The sequence below is a fragment of the Coenobita brevimanus genome, chromosome 8 (genome assembly GCF_032717465.1).
Source record: "Coenobita brevimanus isolate Jiangsu-jjx chromosome 8, ASM3271746v2, whole genome shotgun sequence".
Taxonomy (NCBI): domain Eukaryota; kingdom Metazoa; phylum Arthropoda; class Malacostraca; order Decapoda; family Coenobitidae; genus Coenobita; species Coenobita brevimanus.
In genome coordinates, this window is record NC_136961.1 from 43132808 (window position 1) to 43156209 (window position 23402).

A 23402-nucleotide genomic window follows, 5' to 3' on the forward strand; every position below is an offset into this window, starting at 1 on the left:
CTCAGTACTGTATATATAATTAACATACTAAAAATGAAGTACAACCATCCAGATGTGTGTATCACAGAAAACACTGCTGACATGGTCTTTGTTATTTATAATATGAGATTGGTTCAATGTTGCACTAAAAATGTCAGATACTACTGTGAATATAAGAACTTTGTGTCCCTATGCGATAAGTGTTATCATGATGATAAATGTAGAAATTGGAGGCAACATTATTTCTGCAAGTAATAATAAGTCTCAATCTACAAAGCTACTGTAAATAAAGAAGAAGCAACTGACCTTCTTTTTGTCTGCAAGGTATCCAGTAGTGGGGGAATATATGAAGTAGAAGAGTTGACCATCTCCCATGGCACACAACAGGTAATGATGGCCCTCAAATGTTGTCATAAGGATTGATCGTGGGATGATATCTAATTACATAAGAAAAGGTACACAGTATATCAATGGAGCATAAAGACGGGCATACTAGAAAATGAGTTACATGATATTCTTATTCCACAATAAACACTTTACACCCATAATCTACAATAAATACTATACAACACAAACAGACATTACTTTCATATGGCAATCTAACCTGTTTTTACACTACTGCATACATTAATAGTTCCCTCCACTACCACACTGAATATAGCTTCACTGATCAGCTAATCTTTATGTGCATCAAATCAGAGGAGTCATTATACAGCTAAGTAAAATATGGAAAGGCTATTGACCAGAAGTTAGGAAAATGTGCTTAGATGGCATGATTACTTAAATGGGAATGAAAATGACTAGAGTGGTGAAAAAGGGTCTATGTGAGTCTGAGGGTGGGACAAGTTACAAAAGGCCACAAAGGAGATATCCTGATATGGTAAGTAAATGTGTGAGTCTGTGAGGTATGGAAGCTAAGGCAGCAAAGTAATTGACAGGAGAGAGTACCAACAGGGTACAATATGCAGGGATATGCAAAATACAAGGATTGTGGATTGTACACATTACAAAACTTGCCTCTCACTCAAAGACACGGAGTACGAAAGTCAGTTGATCAAGGAGTAAAAAAATGCATACATAATACAGTCATGTACAGAATGAATGGGAAAAGGGAAGTTAAAGGGGCACACAGGAAATCTTCATTATAAGTTATAGATACTGTATATTTAAAAAGTTTTACAATCATTTCCATACAAATGGTACTGTAAGCTGGAGGAAACTATATACGTGGTAACAGAATTTTCCAGGGAAATTTACTGGAAACTTATGGGGAAAAAAAAAAAAAAAAGTGACAATGAAAACTTACAATACATGAGTGAGTTTGAATGAGAGAGGAAGTATGGATGACCAAGGAGGACAGTTATGATAAGTGAATGTGTGAAAATTCAAGGTATGGAAGCTAAGGAAGCAAAAGCATTGACATAGGACTGAAAAGGATGATGCAGATATGAAGATGCACATGAAAAGCTCTGCACCCCTTTTTTTAACCTGGACAGCAATAGAAAGGCTCAATCCTAAAGGCTTTTATGAACCATATCTAAAAATGTGTGAACCCTTTTTCTATGTTTGCATGGGGTGAGGACAATTAGAATCTAGCTCACTGGATTCTTTCATGATTCTGGACTCTACAGTACAAAGTACAGTAACCGCTGGATATTATTTCCCTCCATTGTTTCTCATATACACTGAATGGTTGTTCATTCGATATGTTCCTTTGTCCATTCAGTTAATTTTACTTTCTATCTATGGCACCCTTGAGTCCAATAATATATAACCTTATGTTACTTTTGAGAGGGTTGTTACTGCCACATGATTTTATTTCACTTAGGAGAGAACTGATATAGCTTTCATTAACTCTCATTTGTAATGCTCCTTGATAGGCTGCAGAATTTATATTTAAAAAAAAAAAAAAAAAAAAAAAAAAAAAAAAAACATAATGATGGGTTAATCAGCATTCTACCAAGCTGTACTTATTACTGATCATGGAAATTCACCCCTTCTGGTTGGGAATCTCCCTTCACAGAATAGAAGAATTTGTCGTTAGGCAAAAATAGTCTTTAAAAATGAGAAAACATTTCACAAGACTTATATACATACCTCCTCCAAGGAACTCTTTGGCATTCTCTTCCAATGTGGGTAAGGCCAAAACACGTGCAGAAATATCTGTCCACAATCCCACTGCCACCACTGATGCCATTTCTTCCTCCCAAAGGGGTGACACGTCAAGACAAGCTACTTCATGCTCTACTGTTGTCTGTCTGAAAATCATAATTCACTCTCTGATTTCTCGAAAATCTTGCTAGGTATCATCCCATGTTTCAAGTGCTATGCTTACTTGAGTCTGTCTCAGTATTAACAACCTCTTCATATGCTTTTAATATTAATAAAAAATATTCAAGCAGATGCATGTTTTTAACTTGAAAATGAAACTAACCATAATATGTTTAAAACAATTTGCATAGAGCAGATCATCAGTTTTTTGGAACAGCAAGACTTCCTGAGTGAAGCAAAGATATGGTCTCATGTGGGACAACATAAATTTTGTCAGCCTACTTTTATTGCAAGTACATTAATCCATTAAGTAGGCAATCATTTTTAGCTTGTCTGTCCCACAGAATGCAAATTAGGGCACAAAGTGGTGAAGAGATACTATCCATTCCACAACATACTGATGGATATAATGTCTATTAACAATAAGTACATTACATGCAAAGCACATGCTACAAAATGACTGATACATACGCTTCTAATTTGAGATTTGCTGGCTGGATGATCAGATAATAAATATGCTGGCCAGCTGCAGTAACAACCTGGTTCACATTGGCAGCTACAACTGAGATGTTGCGTCCCTCAGGAGGTCGCCACTCACACACCAACTGCCCACTACTCTCGCTCACCAGTCTGCATGACGTTCCTGTTACCTACAAAAATTGAGTACTAAAAATGAACCATTGTGAAGCATTAACCTATTAGAGTTACAATTATCATCAATTTATCCTAATTTTCCTATTTTTGTATGGGGAAGATAGAACCTGCTCATGGTTCTTTGATCTTGGTAACACTAGTCAGATAAGAAAAATATGGTACAGCACAGTAACCAGGGTAACTACAATCTTTTCCTTCCCATGTCAAAGCAGCAGTAACACTACACCTTTACAACAATACATGGTGCCCAACATGCATCGTCAACACCACCATCATCACCCAGACCTCCATTCCCACCCTAGGGCAGGGTGAGGAGTAGCAACGTCCACAGAGCCCATGTTTGCCCAATTCAATGGGCCACACATCCATTCATTCATCATTCAAGCCCCCAGAATCCTGGCTCTATCAGATACACCAAAAACTTTCAACATCTTCTGTAACTTCACATAAACGTATCCGACAAAGTCAATCCGGACGCCGTCATGTTAAGAAGGGGTGCCAAATTCCTGATCATGCACTTCTTCTCACAACATTCATCCAGCCAGCTCGATCTCTTGTCAGTCCCCTAGCCCAGGGGTTCCCAACCTTTTTAAGCTGATGAGCACCCACCTGTTTTCTGGATAACTATGACAGCACCACTATAATTTTACAGTTTGGGTATTAAGAAGCAGTCCAATTAGTATGCGTAAGTTCTATATATATATATATATATATATATGTGTGTGTGAGTGTGTGTATATATATATATATATATATATATATATATATATATATATATATGTGTGTGTGTGTGTGTGTATATATATATATATATATATATATATATATATATACACACACATAAATAATACAAAAGAAACGGATGATGATGTTGATGGTCTTACAGGGGATTATGAATACGGCAGTTAGGCCTACAAAGAGCTGGTGCTCGCGAGCATGATTTTATCCACTGTGAAAGAGCACTGCCAGACCATCAGAGAGCACAGTGGAGCTCGCGAGCACCAGGGTGGGAACCCCTGCCCTAGCCTCATCGACTTCCACACCTTTCTCCCTCACACACTCATCCACCATATCCCACTACCTTCAAGGTTATAAAATTACTCGGTCGTAAGCTGATTTGCATGATAATTACAACATTACAGTGAAGGGAATACTATACTTGGAATATGGTGGTATCTCACCACGATTAATGAGGGTCTTTTTCATGGTATCACGTTACACGATCAATTATTGGAGGGAAAAAAAGGGAGGGGGGGGGGAAAAGACCACCATATTCAATTGCACAATTCAGAAAACAAGCAACCCCTCCACCAATATATGGTACTATTACAGGCTGTCCTCATTTGAGGTAACACTCTATGACCTATTCCCAGGCCTCTTTTGGTTTGCCTCTTGCAACTCTACCCTCGACGTTCTTACCGCTCATATTGGGGGTAGGGTTGAGAGAAGAGGGGAGGGGAATTCCACTGCTACCTGTGAAGTGGGTTTGCCAGTTACTGCTAAAATCCAGCCCAAACTCTATGAATAAAGATGCAGTATTTCCAAATTCATCCCCTACTACTGTAATAATGAGGACTGCCTGTACTCACTGAATTATTCTAGGTAAAACAGCCAAACCATGCTGAATGCACCGCTTCTCGTCTGATCAGCAAAGTTAAGAAATGTTGGGTCTGGTTAGTACTTGGATGGGTGACCACCTGGGAACACCATACGTTGTTGGCATAATGTTATAGTGGTAGGTAGGGGGTGCTCACCATCCACTCACTCAATGTAGTGCTGCACTCGGGGGACTGCTCTTTCCTCTCTTCCTTCTTTCTTTCCTTCCTTCCTCTTCTGTCTTTCTTTCCTTCATTCTTTCCTCTTCCTTCTGTCTATGCATGACACTACACTAAGTGACAAGCCAAATGGTTTCCTGAACACCAGGAAACCATTTACTACATTGGGTGGTAACCATATAACCAAATTATGGCACCTGATGGTTTAGTGGGTAATTAAGGTGCTCCAACCAGAGTGAGCCTATGTTGGTTTATATCCAAGGGATGGTTGGGGTTTATTGCTCACATAATGCCACTCAGGGATGTGTGAAGCTGGTCACTCTCATCTTAAATGTCAGAATCAATTTGCTTTGCCCCTGGCTCCTACACTCTTCATGGGACAAAACAGGATTAGATGATGATGATGATGAAAATGTATAACACCTATACAATTACTTACGTCAGTTTTTCACCAGACAAATCCCTGACCAATCTGAGGAAGTCAGACTGGAGCATAATTATGACTTCATTTCAACCTTGTACAGCATTTAATTTCACACAACCAAGACTTAGTATTCAAGCTGTAAGTGGCCCACTTCAGTCAGATGAAAACATCCATCATCATCATTACCCATACCTATTTTCTCACTCAAGGATGAGGTGAGGTAGAGTCCAGAGTCAGGAGAGAGAGAGAGAGAGAGAGAGAAAAATGGTAGTGATCTTTACCTGTAATAACTGGTCATAGCGAACATTTGCACATAGGAAGGTCTGTTGGTCTGAGACAAATCCAGCAATATCTGTCTCCTCAACCTCCTCTCCACTCAAGGTCAGCACTCTGATGAAAACGTCACGAAAAACGAGGCAAGTCATAAAAAAAAAGTCATAAAAAATTGTGATCTTTATGAAGTCACATTGACAGGTTAAAATTCATCATAGAAAATACTGTACTGTAAATCTTATCTATATTTTGCTGTCACTTATAAAGGCTCCAACATGCTTGCACACGTCAGTGTGGCTGATGAACTTAATTTATATACGGTACTTATTATTTTTTTTTTAATGAATTGCAGAAATAGCAGTTCATAAGAAACTAAGAAATACAGCAATTAGTCTGCTTGCTCTGGGGAAAACATGACAAGGATGACTGGAATGCCTACAGACAGGTGTTGGTCCCTACAATCCAACAACAAATTTTTATATTAATCTTGCTACATCTAGGCAAATTTATTCCCATTCTTTCCTCTTCTTCTACCTATGGGTGACTCTACTCTAAATGAAGAGCCAAATTATTTCCTGTACACCAGAAAACCATTTACTACGCTGAGTGGTAGCCATATAACCAAATTATGTCGCCTGGTGGTTTAGTGGGTAACTATGGTGCTCCAATCGGATAGAGCCGGTGCAGGTTTATATTCAGGGAATGGTTGGGGTTTATTGCTCACGTAATGCCACTCAGGGATGAGTGAAGCTGGTCATTCTCATCTTAAATGTCAGGACTAACTTGTCTAGCCCTGGGCTCCTACGCTCCTCATGGGGCAACACAGGATTAGACGATGATGATGATAAGAGCCCCTAGTAGTGAAGGGATTAACAAATGCTATATATATATAACTCCTCTAACTCAAACTCACCCCTCAATTACGGTACATAAAATCACTTGGAGCTAGTAAGAATTAAATATGGAGAATGTAAACACACTGAACAGGTTAAGAAATAACAGTAACGGCCAAACCTACATTATCCTCTTGCATCAAAGGGGGAACAATGGCTAGACTATCAAAGCTCATATCAGTTTCTGTAGCACTTTTTGTCTGTTTGGAGGTAGTGGGATTACCAGACCAAATTACTCCCTTACTTCTGGTTGCATGAACAAGACACAAGGAACATGTGTCTTTCCTCTCCCCCCATCTGCTGGATAGTCAAGTATCATGAAAGATTATCTAAATTAGTAATCCATTTTCAAGAAATCAGTACTGAACATCTGACCTTCGATTTAACATTTTGCACTTTACATGGTCCTTACCATTTTAATGTAAAAATTTCATATTAAAAACTTAGCAACAATTATGCAGTACTTAAAAAAGCTTACCTTGTTAAACCAACAAATGACAAGACAATTGTGTTGTGATAGTTTGGAGAATTCACACTCAATGACCACATCCCTTTTATGCCCACCAGCTCAATAGACGCCTGCTCATGAATGCCAATGCCATTGCGTATGATTCGCAATGAACCTTCCTTGAATGACCCTAGAATTGGAAAAATAATATGTGACTAATTTATTCCTTGCACTCAAATCAGTATAAAACACATATTCTGTATATCTACAGTTACAGTTCTGGCAAAAAAGGTCTCATTACATAAAAAATGAATTAAATATAAAAACGTAAACTTGTGAATCTTCAATCTTTAAAACAGGTAAGTACCATACATCCTTCATTCTTTCCTCCTCCTTCTGCCTAGGGATGACTTTACACTCCCTATTCTGTCATTCTTTCCTCTTCCTTCTGCCTACGGGTGACTCTACACTGAGTGACAAGCCAAATGATTTCCCGTACACCAGGAAACCATTTACTATGCTGAGTGGTAACCATATGACCAAATTATGGCAGCTGGTGGTTTAGTGGGTAATTAAGGCGCTCAATCAGATTGAGCCTATGCAAGTTTATATCTAAGGGGTGATTGGGGTTTATTGCTCATATAATGCCACTCAGGGATGAGTGAGGTTGGTCACTCTCATCTTAAATGTCAGGACCAACTTGCCTAGCCCATGGAACCTACGCTCCTCATGGGGCGCCACAGGATTGGACGATGATGATGATGATAATACCAGAATCGAAGAGAGTGTACTGAGATGGTTTGGTTGCATGGAGAGAATGGATGACAATAGAGTGGTGAAAAAGATATATCTGAGCGAGTTTGAAGGGGGTAGGTGGCCAGGCAGGCCAAGAAGAAGGTGCAAGGATATAGTGGATGAGCATGAGGATGAGAGATATGGCAGTTGGTGAGACTATGGGACTGAAAAGAGACAGAGCTGGCTGCATGAATTTGGTGCGAATAAACACATAACCAGGGATTTGGCACCCTTTTTTAACGTGACAGCATTCGGACTGACTCTTATCAGATGGGTATATGTGACGCTACAGAATGTGGTGAATTTTTTTTTTTTTGCTTATCTGATGGAGCTAGGATTTCGTGGGCTTGAATGATGAGTCAATGGATGCATGGCCCATTGAATTGGGCAAACTTAGGTTGTCTAAACGTTGCTACTCCTCACCCTGGGGAAAGGAGGTCTGGATGATGATGATGATAATGTTGATAATAATAACAACAATAGGTTCCATATATTGCCAAACTACCAGTACTATTAAGCAGGGTAAACACCTTACTAACCATGATATCATAAACACAACATTCTCTGAAGAAACTGAAAATCTCTTTAATAATCAAACACAAACATATACAGTAAACCCTCTCTAATTCGAACCCGAATAATTTGGAAATCGGTTAATTCAGATCTTTTTTGACCACCAGACAAATAATTTAAATTCAGATAGAAATTCAAATTAACCGACACAAGTCCGAAAAGTGTTCGAGTGATAAGTGAACGTGAACAGTTTTTGTAGTGATAAGTGTAGTAATAAATGTAATTTTTAAGAATTGTACAGTACCTTCAGTACAGTTAAGTGTATTGTACTCTACTACTGTGTTGCAAGACTTCATTATCAAGGTCTGACACTATTTTATTTATTGTATTGTGCACTCTTTGAGTATAAAGTAATAATATATTGTACTGTTCAATGCTTTTGTGAAAAAGCCATGTTTTAGTGAGCGTGGGTGTGATCTGTGGATAGGGGCAAGCATGAGCTCCAATAATTCGAATTTTTGGAAAATTCGACATAGGGTTCTCCCCAATTAATCCGAATCACAGAAGGTTTACTGTACTGCAAGAAAAAAAATTATTTTTGTTTACACATTTTCTATCCATCCATCCATCATCCAATCTTATGTATTCCCATGAGAAGCATAAGAGCCCAGGGCTAGGCAAGTTGGTCCTACATTTACGATGAGGGTGACCAGTCTCACTCATCCCTGAGGAGCATTACGCGAGCAATAAACCCCAATCACCCCTTGGATATAAACCTGCACCGGCTCAATCCAACTGGAGTGCCATAATTACTCATTAAGCCACCAGGTACCATTATTTGGTTATATGGTTACCACCCAGTGTAATAAATGGTTCCCTGGTGTACAGGAAACCATTTGGCTTGTCACTCAGTGTACAGTCACCCATAAGCAGAAGGAAGAGGAGAGATGGAAGGAGAGAAAGATGGAAGAGGGAGTGTAAAGTCACCCATACGCAGAACAAAGAAGGAAAGAATGAAGGAAAGAAAGACGGAAGTGGAAGGATGGAAGAGAGGAAATGGAGACACCCAATGCACTACACTAAGTGTGTGGATGGTGAGTGCCCCCACCTAACACAATAAAGAAACTGCTGCTTTTGTGACCCTGGGATCATCTGAACACAAACCTGGTAGACTGCAGGTTGAAGCTGCCCTTCTCCCGGGCAGAAGAGCCGCAAAGTTATATTGGTGCCACCATGGCGGCAAACAAGGAGCTCAATGCAAGTTAATGAACTTTCCTCCATACACTAATGAATAATGAAAGATGATGATGATGATGATGATAATGAAAGGTATCAATACTGCACTCAATACCAAGTGCAAAAATAGTTTTGATGTGCAGACCAACCAATCCCAATACATATGAATACCCTGAATCTATTACTCATTCTAAAGGGACTAATTACTAACAGATATGAGCTAGCTCATAAGCAACTGATAAGACAGAAAAATTACATAACTATAAGGCTTCTCTGTCTTTTCCTATACCATGATGAATGGTAAGCTTTACCTGAGCATGTGACAAGCTGGCCCTGCCCCTGTCGCTCCAGGTCCACCACAACCATGTCAACAATGGGGCCTAAATTGTTGAAGGTTTGCATCACTGTGACATACTGGCCCCCCGCATCTGGTTCTGTGTTAAGCTTCACCAGTTGCGAGTCTCCTAGTCGGGACCCCACAAACACCACACCGTTGTCCAAGTATGTCAAGCATTCAGGAATTGAAGTCTCACCTGTCAAAACACCATCATCATTCAACAAATTAGGAAAACAAAGAGAAAATCAATATATATACTGCATGAGTGCCAAAGATAAAATGAGCAACAATGAGCAATGAAGACAAATGATGCAACGGATGGAGACTCACCTAATAACTCAACTTTGACCACAGCCTCAAAGAAGTCCTCAGGTTTGTCTAGCAGCAACATGAAAAGTCGGCCAGACATGTCCCCAAGCAAGTATCTTGACCCATTCGCATCAACTTTTCCATAACATACAATGGTGCTTGTCTGTCAAACCACAGAAACGAGTCACTTACATGATATATAATGATGAATAATAGTTTCATTACCTGAAATATATGTATGAACCAAAACCCCTCCTCTCTGCCCACAGGAAAGAAATAACAAATTCTGTTTACATGAGTAGCAGACATCATCATCATCATCCAGCCCTCCTTTCCCACCCTTGGGCAGGGTGAGGATTAGCAACGTCCAAACAGCCAAAGTTTGAGCAATTCAATGGGCCACACTTTCATTCACTCGTCATTTAAGCCCATGGAATCCTGGCTCCATCTGATAGCCCAAAATATTTCACCATGTTCTATGGTTTCACACATACTTATCTGATAGGGCCAATCCAAATGCTGTTAGACATAACAGCAAAAAATACTCGTAGAAAAAACAAATATAAACTATACAACATATAATAATTTTCCTTATGAGGTCAGTAAGTTAAAAACATAACATTTCATAATCATCTTGACCTCTTTTCTCATCCAAGAATGAGGCAAGGCCGAGTCCAAAGAGCAGAAAAAATCAACAGAAGCAGAACCATTATGCAACATGCCCAGTTATAAATAGGCCAAACTGTCACTCACCACTCAAGCAATTACTAGTGCTTTTTCCTTCAAATAACAAATAATTACACATGAAATACAAATCACATTACATGTACAAACTTTACCACTTGAAAAAAAAATACCTTAATGAGAGGCGGAGCCACTGTCACATGTGCGGTGCCAGTAAGGTAGGTAATAGTTTCTTGTCCAATGATAATAGCTCCACCATAGGGCTCTGGTACTGCAATGATTGTTGATGCCTCTGTTTCAACATTATCTTGCTTCCAGGGCATCTGTAAAACACATAGCAAACATTTTACAACAAACACTCTGAAGTAAGTCCTTAAAGATTAACATGTTCCAGACACCTTGATCATGTCAACGGTATCGTAACACATAAAAAAACTATAAGGGTGTCAACATGAGCACATTTCATGAAAACAGAAGAAAGAACACCATTTTGACATACCATATGCCATGCTAGCTATTAAAATAAAAACAATGTGTATCCATTTAAATCATCCTTCAAATTTTCACAGCTTTTAGCTCCAACCCACAGGCAATGATCCATACAAAACATATATATACAGTATGTTTCAAAGGATTAAGTCTCCGCAGTAGGGGGATCTCTGGGAACCCTTAAATAAAATACCAGGATAGGGTGGAGGGGGGGTTCCTTTCACATGGCAACTAATGAGGAGTGGGGGATTACACACACACACACACACACACACACACACACACACACACACACACACACACAAAATTGGGTACCGGTGTAGCATTCTAATGTCCCCCTACTGCCCGCCCCCTACGGCGCATGTGCGGGAAGTTGCCAGAGGCCGCCACAGACATGCCATTTGACCTCTGATCTCTCCAGGGATAACATAGATTACAAAATTCGTCCCCAGATAATTAATTATAACTATGTTTATCCAACCTCATTCATTCATACCTAGAAATTCGAATTTTTACAACTTCCCGCCTAACCTAATTTAATTTAAGGGTGGAAACTACCCGAGAAGCTTTGAGAAAAACGATACGAGAAGCCGGAATGACCATTTGCCGCCTGTATACAAAGGACGAGAGGCTCCGATCAGGTTTCCCCTACAGAAAGCCAAGTACAAATGGCATATTTGTGGCAGCATCTGGCAACCCCCGTGCATGCGCTGTAGGGGATGGACAGCTCAGGACAGGGGGACAGATTATAATGCTACACCAGCACTATGCCAGTTCAAGGCCCAGTAAATAAATTATGCAAGCTCATGCTGATGTGCTGAATGACTGAGATGTAAAGAAAGAAATGAAAAGGAATTGAATAGAAATGCCCAAAACAACCTCCTAAACCATTCTGCCTACTCTGAAAAAGAGCAGCAAGAGAATGAAACTAAAGAACAGATATATTACCTTAGAAAACTCCTTTTCCTTGAGGGAGATTTCATGTGTTTTGATATGTCTCCCATGAGTGTCCTGGTATATCACAATGATCGTTGGGTTGGAGCAGCCATACAGAAATTCAATGTCTTGTATTTGAAGCTCATCAACTCTGTAAACAAAGTGTTTGTCATTATTTTAAAAAAATGAATAAATAAATAAATAAATAAAAAATGAATGAATATGGCATTCTAAAGTTTGAGTAAAGCCTTGATTCCTCATCCTCCTGGGGGTGCAGGATGGGGGGGTAACACAGAGGTTGCTACTCCCAACCATAAAATTAGTTATCTGGAATAATATGAAAAAGAAAACTCAAAGGGTAATATGAAAGAGAAAGCCTGAAGAGCTTCTAATGTGGTACACTAAAAAAATAAACGAATATGGGAGAATGTGGGGTATGGAAGCTCCAGATGTTACCTAACTGACAAGGCCTGCATATGTAACATTTTATTTTTATGCAGAGACAGACATCTCAGGCTCACCGTATATTGTATGCCTTGAGTTCATTATTATCCTTGTCGAGAGGTATGACCTTGATGAGTCCCTCATACAGTCGTAGCACAATACAGCGTGCCTGAGGGTCCACAATGGCAATCATTCCTGTTTCACATGGCTTTCCTGCATCACAACAAATAAAAAAATTAATCCATTAAAAATCTACAATTCTACTTTAGCTAAGTCTAACCACTATCCAAAGAGCACTACGGAAATGTAAATGTTCCCCTTGTATGCATTAATACAATCAATATCCCTATAAAATATACATGCATATCACACAGAATAATCTTCCTTAACATACAAAATAATGCACTAGAACAACGTGCCAGAAAATCTTACATGTGTTAGAATACAGCCCTACACCTTACCTCACCATAAAAACACCAACAAAAATCCATATCTGCTAAAATACAATGCAAAGTATGCTATACTACAGATTAATACAGTACTGTTCTATAAATCAACTAAACAAGTATATTCCCATATATCACATACTGTACTATACACAGCACACCAGCTAGACTGTCCCAAACAACATTTAAATTCTGTTCATGTCATATACCATACCTGCAGGAGGAGAAAGAGTGTACCTATTATATTCATATGCAGCCATGAATGTAGATACTGTAAATTAGCCACTTGTCTGTCTCATACGTAGGTGACAATACGAAAATTATACTCACATGTCATATATTACATTCGTGGGAAATAATTAATTGATGCTAAAAGTTGTACTGAATGCATTTCTTAATCAGTCTCAAAAGTATCAGACAACAATCAATTCTACTCATATATTACTGTGTGGAAAAAAAATCTGTACCAATTATATATTTCCATAAGTAGTACAGTAATGAATATAAATTTTAATCAAGCTAAAATATACCAAAGAACATGTGTCATTCATTTCATAGGTCACATAACATAGCCTACCTGTGTGAAAAAATCTAATACCTACGGTACTATATTTCTAAACGTACTCATGAATTCAGAAAATTTTAAATCAAGCTTAAATATACTAGATAACTTAAACATTCTTTTCATGTCATCTATCATACTTATGGGGGGGGGGGGGAAATCTGTACCAGTTAATTCATCATGTGGCTACCCATAGACAGATATTTTAATGAAACTACTGAAAATTTTTAAAACCAACATACTACAAATTGAGGAAGATTCTAATTCTGCTTACAAAAAGGTCAGGAATTATCTATCCTTAATTGCATTCTGCTTACAAAAGAGCCAAAAAATACCTATCCTTAAGTCTGGTGACATAAATAAATCCTAAGAACAGGTATAAATGAGAAAAACCCACCAATCTTATCAGCAACATTGCCATGGGCACGTGTCAAAATCTCAAGCTGCTCCCCATCACCCACACACTCCAGGATCATAGCACAGTAACGGGTGGTTAGAATGAACAGGAGGTCTTTTGTCTCATTCTGAAATATTGCCATACATACAAATGAGCACCTTGGTCCTACCATAAACAATAAGAGAAATCAATTCTTTATCTACCTTTCACCTGTCAACAAAATTATGGCATATGAAAAACTATGAAACTACAATACTGAAATTAATTTCCTTATTTCTTCTACTACAGGAGATACAGACATAAGCTAAGTCCTAATAATACTGTTCATTCCAAAAAAGAGAGAGAGAAAAAAAAACACACAAATCAATGTAAACTTGTAGATACATGAAACAGAGACACTCCTTGCTCATACACAGAAGTGCTAGATTATTTTGTCTGATGAATCAACAAGAGGAGGAGGGTCAATGGTGGGATGAGTGGATGTAGTGAAGCATGAGTGACAACAGTGGGTATGGAAAGGGTAGCAGACAGAGGCAGGGTCAGTGATGGGGAATGAATGTTGTAGGAAGATGTCTTATTGCTTTACTTTAATGGACTGTAACTATGAAATATTCATTTGGACCAGATATAGGCTACATATCATTCCTGAAAGTTAATCTATCACTATGATAACATTTTTGACATTATTTTTGCAACTGGTAATTATTTCATATAGCTTATAAGGGACCTCTGCTTATAGCCTAGAGGAATTATGAAATATCTAAAGTACCGTACCGTAACCGCTTGTTTTTTTGTTTTTTTTTAATTTCTCTGCAATCACCATATGAGTATATTCAGCTTAACTTTTTCCTATACTGATCCAGATAGAAACTACATACATATACAACTTTAGTGGCAGGTGGTGGCGACCATCATCCACTCACTTGATGTAGTGCTGCCTACTTTCTCCTTACCCTTTATCATTCTTTTTCTGTGCCTGCCCTCCTCTCTTCCTATTTCTCCCATCTTTCCTGTCACTTCTTATTGCTTTTCTTTCCTTTACAGGTGGCTTTACATTGAGTGACAAGCCAAATGGTTTCCTGTAAGCCAAGAAACCATTTACAACACTGGGTGGTAACCATATAACCAAACCATATGTGCTCCCTATGTGTCAACAGGAGGGTTGGTGGAAGGTTAGTGCCCCTCCCCACAAAATAAATAACTCAAAGTCAAATGGCCATCCCTTACGGGATTCTGGCATCTGGCAATACATAGATAGATAAAATATGATACATCAACGTAAAACTTTCACATACCATTGGAGTGAAGAGCTGCATACATGCAATTTTGCCATATATGGTAAGTTCCTTGAGTGGACGCAACCCTTCAGGAGTGACAAGATGCAGTTCTACACGATTGTTACGAGCCACCACCAGGTTCAGGTCGATGTCAGATGTCAAATGACCTGTGTTGAAACAAAAACTTATTTTTAGTACTGTTATACAATGGACAGGTCAAATACTCACTGGAAGCTGTACATTTGCTTAATCTTGCAATATGTCACAAATGCTCATTCACATCTTTTGCTTTTAGGGGCTGCATCATAACATTTTACACACACAGTATTAACTTTCCTTAATGTGAGATATTGAAGTTCATGTAACAAAGCTGACAGTACATGTAAACAGCTACCGGTACTTGCATGTCAAGACTCTAAGTTAATACTGCTGATACTGACCAAAAATCTGACATAACCATACCTTTAACATGTACTTTCATCTCATACTAAAAACCCTCTGCAATCATGATAAAAACAGTATTTTTTCAACATCAGAAAAATAAACCATAACCTAGCTTAACTGTACCCAATAATTAATCCTGACCAAAGCTCCATTTGAGAAACTGGGGAACAAATTCCTCCTGACTATCTTGAGTGAGTTTCTCTCATTATGCCGGAAACAACAATCGTACAAATGGCTTAAGGAATATGATGATAATAACAGGGTGGAAAATTTTCATCACGAAAAGGTAACTATCCACCCTGAAAATAGAAAAATAGAGGAAACAAACTGAAGGAATACGAATTGAACTGGTATGGTCCTCCTACTGCCTCAAGTAAAGCGTACATTTACCCAGGTAACTACTACTGTAATAACAGAATAATGAAGCACATGCTATTATAATCGTGACATTGAGACGCTGCCCGCCGACAAAAGTACAAGGCCACATTACGACGAAACTCCGTTACTTATTACTCAATAATTTTGGATTATGCACTGACCTGTTGCACATGCTGTTACTGCAGTTGGCTTGTGGGCAGTAACAACATAATTATAAGCTGCTGTAGCCATTGTGGAATAGTATTGTTTACACTTTTCTCATGACGCACGGCGGCTCCTCGTCTTCTTCTTCCTTGTCGAGATCAGAAAACCTTCAGCAGACCCCACACATTAAAATACTGGCATCACATGCAGTCGGATAAAAAAATTTTTACCCCATTTGCTATCTGAAGTATAATTCAGGAAATCTTATAAAGGTCTTGTGATCAAATGGTTATTATTCAATTTACCATATATGTACACCATCTGCACTCGACTTTTCTCGCACATTACATATAATACTGGCATCATATAGCATTATCATTTTATAAATCTACAATAGGTTAGGATACGCCGCTTCAGTATAATTATACGTCTTAACTAAACATAAAACTACGTTATGGTTATGCATTACTACTTTATTGGTGTGAGTGGGCATTCTTTGGCGGGAGACTTAACTGCCCCTCCTCCAACTTTGATTTGAGGCTACAAAAAACTTTACTGATGTACTGGTTCTTTGCTCTAATGATGTTAAAGGTATCTATCAAGTTGCACGTTCTATAAACAATTAAATGATCCCTGTAAGGGCCATGTACCTTCTTGAGGCCTCCTGTATTCCTCCGCCCCTGGCGCGTAGTTTGAAACTACGAGTACTACAGAAAAATTTCAAACACCAAGTATAAGTCTCGATAAGCCCAAATACATAATTATATCCTTATGCATTTAACATTATTTACGGTATTTTTTTCCACATTAGTATTACCCAGCCTTTCTTTCCCATATATATATATATATATATATATATATATATATATATATATATATATATATATATATATATATATATATATATATATTTATATATATATATATATTTTTATATATATATAATTTTTTTTTTTAATCACCCTTTCCCTTCAGGTGGCTCTACACAGTGACATGATTAATGGATTCCTGGGTGAACACACATGTGACATCTAGCCATAAACCAAGCCTCCAACTTCCCCTATGCCAAACTATGGTCAGCTGCAATGGATCATATCATTGCACAAGACAGTCCTACAGAGTTTCCTGCCTATGGTGGATGGGCCTACTCAGCTGGACTGGGACTGATTAACAATAACTCTTTGCATTATTTTCTATGTCTTCGATTTTTAATTTGTGCCTACTTTTTACAACCATGGACTGCATGGTTGATTAGTAGTGGCATGTCATATCTTTACTTTTCACAAAAGCAATCCAAGCTATCCTTGCAACAATAAATTAGTGCAATATAACACACCTCTAAAATATTCTAGGAATAAGGCTGTTGTGGTGAGGTGATTGACCCCTCTTCAGATGGAACCCATATAGGCTTCACATGGTTGGACTGCCTTAGCCCACTAAACCACTAGTGTCATTTGGTTATAATCACCCAGTATAGTAAATGGTTTCCAGGGATACAAGAAACCATTTGGCCTGTCACTTAGAGTCAACTGGGGAGAGAGAGAGAGAGAGAGAGAGAGAGGAAGTATTACATGAAGTGAGTGGATGATGGGTGCTCCCACCTAGCACAACCTGTCAACACTCACCCATAGAAAATTTTGTAATCCTGTAAAATTTGTCTTTCCTACCACAGATTATGAAATTCTGTCTTTAATTATTGTGTAGAGTAATTTCTACAGATATTCATTAAATTAAGCGTTCTAAGATCCCTGCCAATCCATCTCTGTAACCATTAGCTGAATGAGGGAATAATACTGAAACAACAGCTATAGACCTTTGTGATTCCAGTTTATTAATAGAAATTGTTAGTTTACAGGGCTTGTGATTCTTATACAGAAATCTTTAAGTGTTTCTTGCGAAACATGGAGGCACAGATGTAAATGAAAGCTGCAGAAACAGTGCAACAGATGGAAAAATGCTGTTATCAAACAACAGAAACCATTCCATTATTTTGATATACTGCTAAGTGTACCTACATGACATAACAACTAACAGATAAATAAAAACTTATTTTAAAAAGTTTGGTACTGTATAATATTATTAATGACTAGACTTCCTATTTTAACTACTCAATTTACATACCTGAAGAGAATTATCATTTATATGGTAAAGTATGCACTCATCTCTCACAAATTTTAGCTCAGGTATGACAAATTTAAGCTTTGAACGAAGCATAAAATAAGGTCCTATCAGAAATGCTTAGTACACAAATAAAAGATTAAATCACTAATACTGTACAGTACTTATACAAATGTAAAAAATTGTAGATATGATGAATGACATTAAATTATTGGTGTTGTCTCAGGGCAGGATGATGCTTAAACCTATTTCACACACACACACACACACACACACACACACACACACACACACACAATGATACTTAATGCATAAACTGGAAGATCGCAGTAGGATATGTAGTATTACATTATTACCCTAACTCGAGATAAGAACTTACAAGCTAACAAACACACCTACACGTACAGCACAGTCAACTGCCTATTAGTACCTGTATGAATGACATATACACAGGTTTATCTTAAAGTTCATATGGTACACAATACACATGAATGGATGTTAGCACTGCACATTACTACTCTCACTTGAGGCCAAACTTAGAATAACCCTTTTAAGATGTGGGTTTATATCATTAATATTTTTTTGTTATCCACTCATGATTCTATTAAGCTCAGAGGAGACTTTTGGAACTGGAGAGGGGTCAGATAACCTTTGTTAACTTCTTCACTATTAGGCTGCTCTCCAAAACCAAACATAGTAATCTGGAGACAGCAAGAGCAAAAAGAAAAAAAAAAAGTAACTGAGCTGAGGAATTCCTGTAGAACAAAGAATGAATACTTTTTTCCATACATAAATGCTCTTCACAATCAGTAACCTTTAAACTTAGGGTACAGTAAATGGTTGTCCTCATTACAAGCCAGTGAAGTGTCCCACAATACAGTACAGTATCACAACTTTATATATACAACTGAATAACTGATATTGTTAATCTGTGGAAACTGCCAAATCAGCTGCACAGACAGCAAGGGAACATAAGGTTTTTTGTTTTGTTTTGTTTACCAAGGACTTAAAAAGCAATACCAGCCAATACCATTCTTTCCCCTTTGGGATGTAAGGGCTAGGCTGCTGTATATGTAGTACAGTACATAAAAGGGTATATGACCAACCTACTTCCCTTGGTGGCATTAGAACAATAAAAAACCTCCAGTCACCTATTCGGGATTAAAACTATACATGAATATCACTCTGACTGGAGCAATCTAACCATTAGACTATCAGACACCTTAAAGGTAAGAAAAAAAAGTTACTTATAATGAAGACCTACTGTTACACTTGTTTTTTTCTCACCAGGACTTTGAATTACTAACTTAATTAAAGCTTTAATGCCAGAAAATATCTTTAACATTTTCATTTCATTGCAGCACGTACGGAAGCAATTCAATTTAAACAGGATCACCACACTCCAAATAACATAGAAATAGTAAGGTTGTAAAATCAATACATTGGTGAAAACATCAGACCTCTATTGATACAACACAGTACTGTACTTTTAACAGAATGAATGAGATGTAAACATTTTCACCCTTTTCTTGTAAACTTCGAACAAGGTGATTCCTTGCCTGCAGCATTACTTCTGTGAATAAGTAAAGGTTCACACACCATACCTACACACAAATTGTATCTGATCGAACATACTACACAACTAAATTATGTTATACCAGTACAAGAAATTCAATGAATAAATTTCAACTGCATTAATATACAGTAGATGCAGGCTTAGGTTATTCTCACACTTTTCTGACTGTGTTGTGTTTGCTTGCTAGTGGTGATGCACCACACTGTGATTATGTACAACACACAGGAAGTTCTCTTGATTCTGATCTCTCAGTATTCCAGCATTCTCAAATTGCAAACCATGAAATAGTAAATATGTTGTGCAACATTCAACTGTTTTAGTTTTTTATAACAAAGATTTATTTATTTTTGAGTCTATATACAATAAACTAGGAGAGATGAGCTGAATATGAACGGGAGCTAATAGATTTTATTTCCACAAAACCTGCAAAAGAATGCTGTAGTATTAACAGAATTGCCTGTGCAAATGATCATTGTACTGAATCATGTTTATAACATACAGTATATATTCTCTGCTAGGGTGGAGGACAACCTGCTGTTCAAAATATTAACCTTTTGGAAATACTGTAAGCTACAGTTCCTTGATGCACCCAAAAAAATGTGCAAAATTTTTCTAATACAGTATTATTCTTATCATATTTAACATAACAGCAATTCAGTTTTATTCAGTATGAAACTGTTTTAAATGAGTTTCATCTCTTTCTAGCATTTTGTTTTACACGCAACAGTGATGCAAGCCCTCCCTTTTCTAAATTCAGACATCAAAATGTTTTTCTTTCAATCTGCAGTGGTTCATTCTAGGAGGGTCAAAGTAACGAGAACTTACAGGAATTGCATATAATTATACTGCAAAATTACAAGACTTATATGAAAATTTAAACACACAAAGAATATTCCAACATGAACACAGAAAGCTTTTCTAATATAATGTTAAAAAGGATAGAACGTATGAAGATTCTGTTAGTAAAAAAAAAAAAAAAAAAAAAAAAAAAAAGGGAAAGCATAGTTGAATATACTACTGATGAACATTTACTCTTTATGTTTGACTACCCATCATAATGACATAAAACCCTGTCACTCAAAGTAAATGTGGCCAAGAAAAAGCTAATGACAAATGATAAATCATACTTCCTTTCATTGTCCTAGATGGCCACTATACCATGGCAAATGCAACTGCAATTAATTACATTAATTACAAATATAAACTACTATAAATATTACCTTATATTACAAGAGCTACAAAAATGCACAAGACATGACACAAGCACAAAATAAGCTAACACACTCCCTGTACTGTTGCTCCTGTTGGCATCCACAGTTTTGCCTCAAGTATGAAGCCAGTGCCACTGCTGCTGATGCAGACAAGTGACCACTGGTATACACTATAATGCACCTCACCTTTATAAAATGTGAAGTACAGATCTTACCACCATCACAAGGAGGCAGAATAATGCCACCATGAACAGAGTTACAATGACCAGAAAAAAATATATATATATTAGTTTGTATATTTACAACTTCAGAGAAGCCAGTTTTACTACTGTACTGTAATTAGTTACTATAATGTGGTGCATCCACAAATAACTAAATGTATCAACAAAAACACAAGGCATTCTAATGACAGTGTTGCCACAAACTCACCACATATAATTGGTGAGGCAATTACTGGGGCGACAAGATAGCTCATGTGTCCAATTTCATGTTGAACACAATATTAAGCACATTCCAAAGACATCTTTCTATTTTAATTTAAGAAAGCACTACTGTACAGCTTGCCAAGTTTTCTCATGATATTATTAACTACTTCATTATTTTTTACTAATGAGCATTTTCTGTCTTGAGATCAGTAACCATCATCCACTATCTTAGTTTAAGTTCACATGTATTGTTAATCATTTCAGGTTTATTGTTTTTTTACATGAAAAAAATTCTTGTCTTACTCTGTTGAAAAGAATTGTATCTACAGTACTTATTCTTTCCAATTCAAAAGTTCCTTCCATCTATAAAATCAATAGTGGAATTAATATAATTGAAGAGGTCTTGATAATCTTTCTGGGTATGACTCAAGTCCTTTTGGGCCCTGTTGCTTCCTACATCCACCCATCTCTCTCCTCTTACCTGCCTCCTACCCGCTACTGTTTCCCGCCGCTGCCTATTATGAGCTTGGCTTGTGGCTTCTATACAGAGAACAGCAAATGTATTATGGCAACTTAGGCGTTCCTGACCAAGGAGGCGGTTCTTGTGGAGTGAGGAGGCCAGACCCATCACTCCTCGGGACTCCGTGTTCCAGGCATCACAGTATGAAGACAGTGCACGTTCACCCGTCAAAGTGGACCCATGCCACACGTACTTCTGTGGCCTGCAAGTGAAGTGCTTATGTCGATGGGTAAGTCAGGGGAGGGGAGGGGAAACGAAACTTTGTTTTTTTTTTTCCTGTTGTTTTTGTTGTTGCTGTGGCACCTGTTTCATCTGGATGTGAGTTAGATGGATAGCAGGCTGGAGATACCCTTCTGCAGTCCATCATCTCCCTTTTACAGAATAGTGAGGGAGATGAAGGATGTTTGTTTAACTAGGCAGCACAACTACATGGCTATATTGGTACCATCACATGAAGGTATTCCTCTCCAGCTTCTTCATGTTAACAATAAATGAAGAAGTCTTACCTGTTTTGAATGCTTCAAGATTGGTATACTGTAGGATCAGTCAATATATGCTGAAAGATACTTTTTGCATAAATAACCAGTCCAAAATTACACCATTTAGAGAAGAGAGACTGATCACTCTTAAATGTCTGGACTCAGTGGCATAGCTCCTGGCTCCAATGCTCCTGAGGGACAACAATGGAATGGATGATGAAGAAATAGATACATTACATCGAGATACATCCACATAATGTATTAATAGTTTAAATGCTTCCTGATCCTGACCCATCCCATAAAAATGCATCATATTATTTACAGGGTAAGTGCATTTTCAAAAATACCAATGCAATGCTGGACTGTCTGAACAAAGTCTGTAATCTTTAACCCCTTAACCGCGGGGCGTCACTTTCGTGACGCTTGGGAGCAAGGGATCATACCGCGGGGCGTCGCTTTTGTGATTCTGTGTTATTTTGAATTCACCCGGGCTTTCAAGTGGGGGCTTGTATCATCTATCAGTACTGACAATGTCCAACACTAGTCAGCACTCCTAATCTCATCTGTACTCCCATCCATTGTTGACAATTTAGCCATTTCTCCCCGTTCTTGACTCCCCTCCCTACCCCCCCTCCCTTACCCTATCCTCTCGCCTGCCCGGCCATGCTACGCTAAGTAAATCTTCCCTGGAATTTTTCACTGATTTCATCCATTGAAATAAGCCCTATATCGTATTCTTATACCAAATAATATATACAAGAAAGAAATCAGGTAAGTGAGAGTGCCATACACCTGGAATTGGCTAATTATCACCTGACAACACCTCATGTGCACTCGTTCGCTAATTTTCGCTGTTTTTTTCCCCTTGAAATATGCCGTATAATCTATTTTCGTAATAAATATACATGTAAGGAGAGAAGGGAGAAGCCTAAGTGATATTTACATTCACCTGGAACTACCTAATT

General features: G+C 37.9%; 2 protein-coding genes and 1 pseudogene across 3 annotated transcripts in view; 1 reads left to right on the forward strand and 2 right to left on the reverse strand.

Moving 5' to 3' along the window:
- The window catches only part of pic (DNA damage-binding protein pic), a 31171-nt gene extending 14911 nt beyond the window's left edge, over nt 1-16260 (reverse strand). For both annotated transcript variants that reach the window (XR_013898449.1, XM_080276975.1), the window contains exons 1-13: nt 16126-16260; nt 15161-15309; nt 13866-13992; nt 12538-12673; nt 12029-12167; nt 10765-10914; nt 9929-10070; nt 9573-9794; nt 6748-6907; nt 5385-5493; nt 2722-2900; nt 2077-2237; nt 286-416 (exon numbers count right to left, since the gene is read on the reverse strand). Coding sequence is in view for 1 of the 2 variants with exons in the window: in XM_080276975.1 (XP_080133101.1) it covers nt 286-416; nt 2077-2237; nt 2722-2900; nt 5385-5493; nt 6748-6907; nt 9573-9794; nt 9929-10070; nt 10765-10914; nt 12029-12167; nt 12538-12673; nt 13866-13992; nt 15161-15309; nt 16126-16195 (1875 nt within the window). In the remaining variant the exon portion in view is untranslated. The remainder of the gene's footprint in view (nt 1-285; nt 417-2076; nt 2238-2721; nt 2901-5384; nt 5494-6747; nt 6908-9572; nt 9795-9928; nt 10071-10764; nt 10915-12028; nt 12168-12537; nt 12674-13865; nt 13993-15160; nt 15310-16125) is intronic.
- LOC145408727 (5S ribosomal RNA) lies at nt 4508-4626 on the forward strand (annotated as a pseudogene).
- A 2378-nt stretch (nt 16261-18638) lies between the features above and the next one.
- The window catches only part of LOC145407803 (uncharacterized), a 131127-nt gene continuing 126363 nt past the window's right edge, over nt 18639-23402 (reverse strand). The window contains exons 37-38 of the mRNA XM_080278665.1: nt 21920-22160; nt 18639-18656 (exon numbers count right to left, since the gene is read on the reverse strand). Of these exons, the coding sequence (XP_080134791.1) occupies nt 18639-18656; nt 21920-22160 (259 nt within the window). The remainder of the gene's footprint in view (nt 18657-21919; nt 22161-23402) is intronic.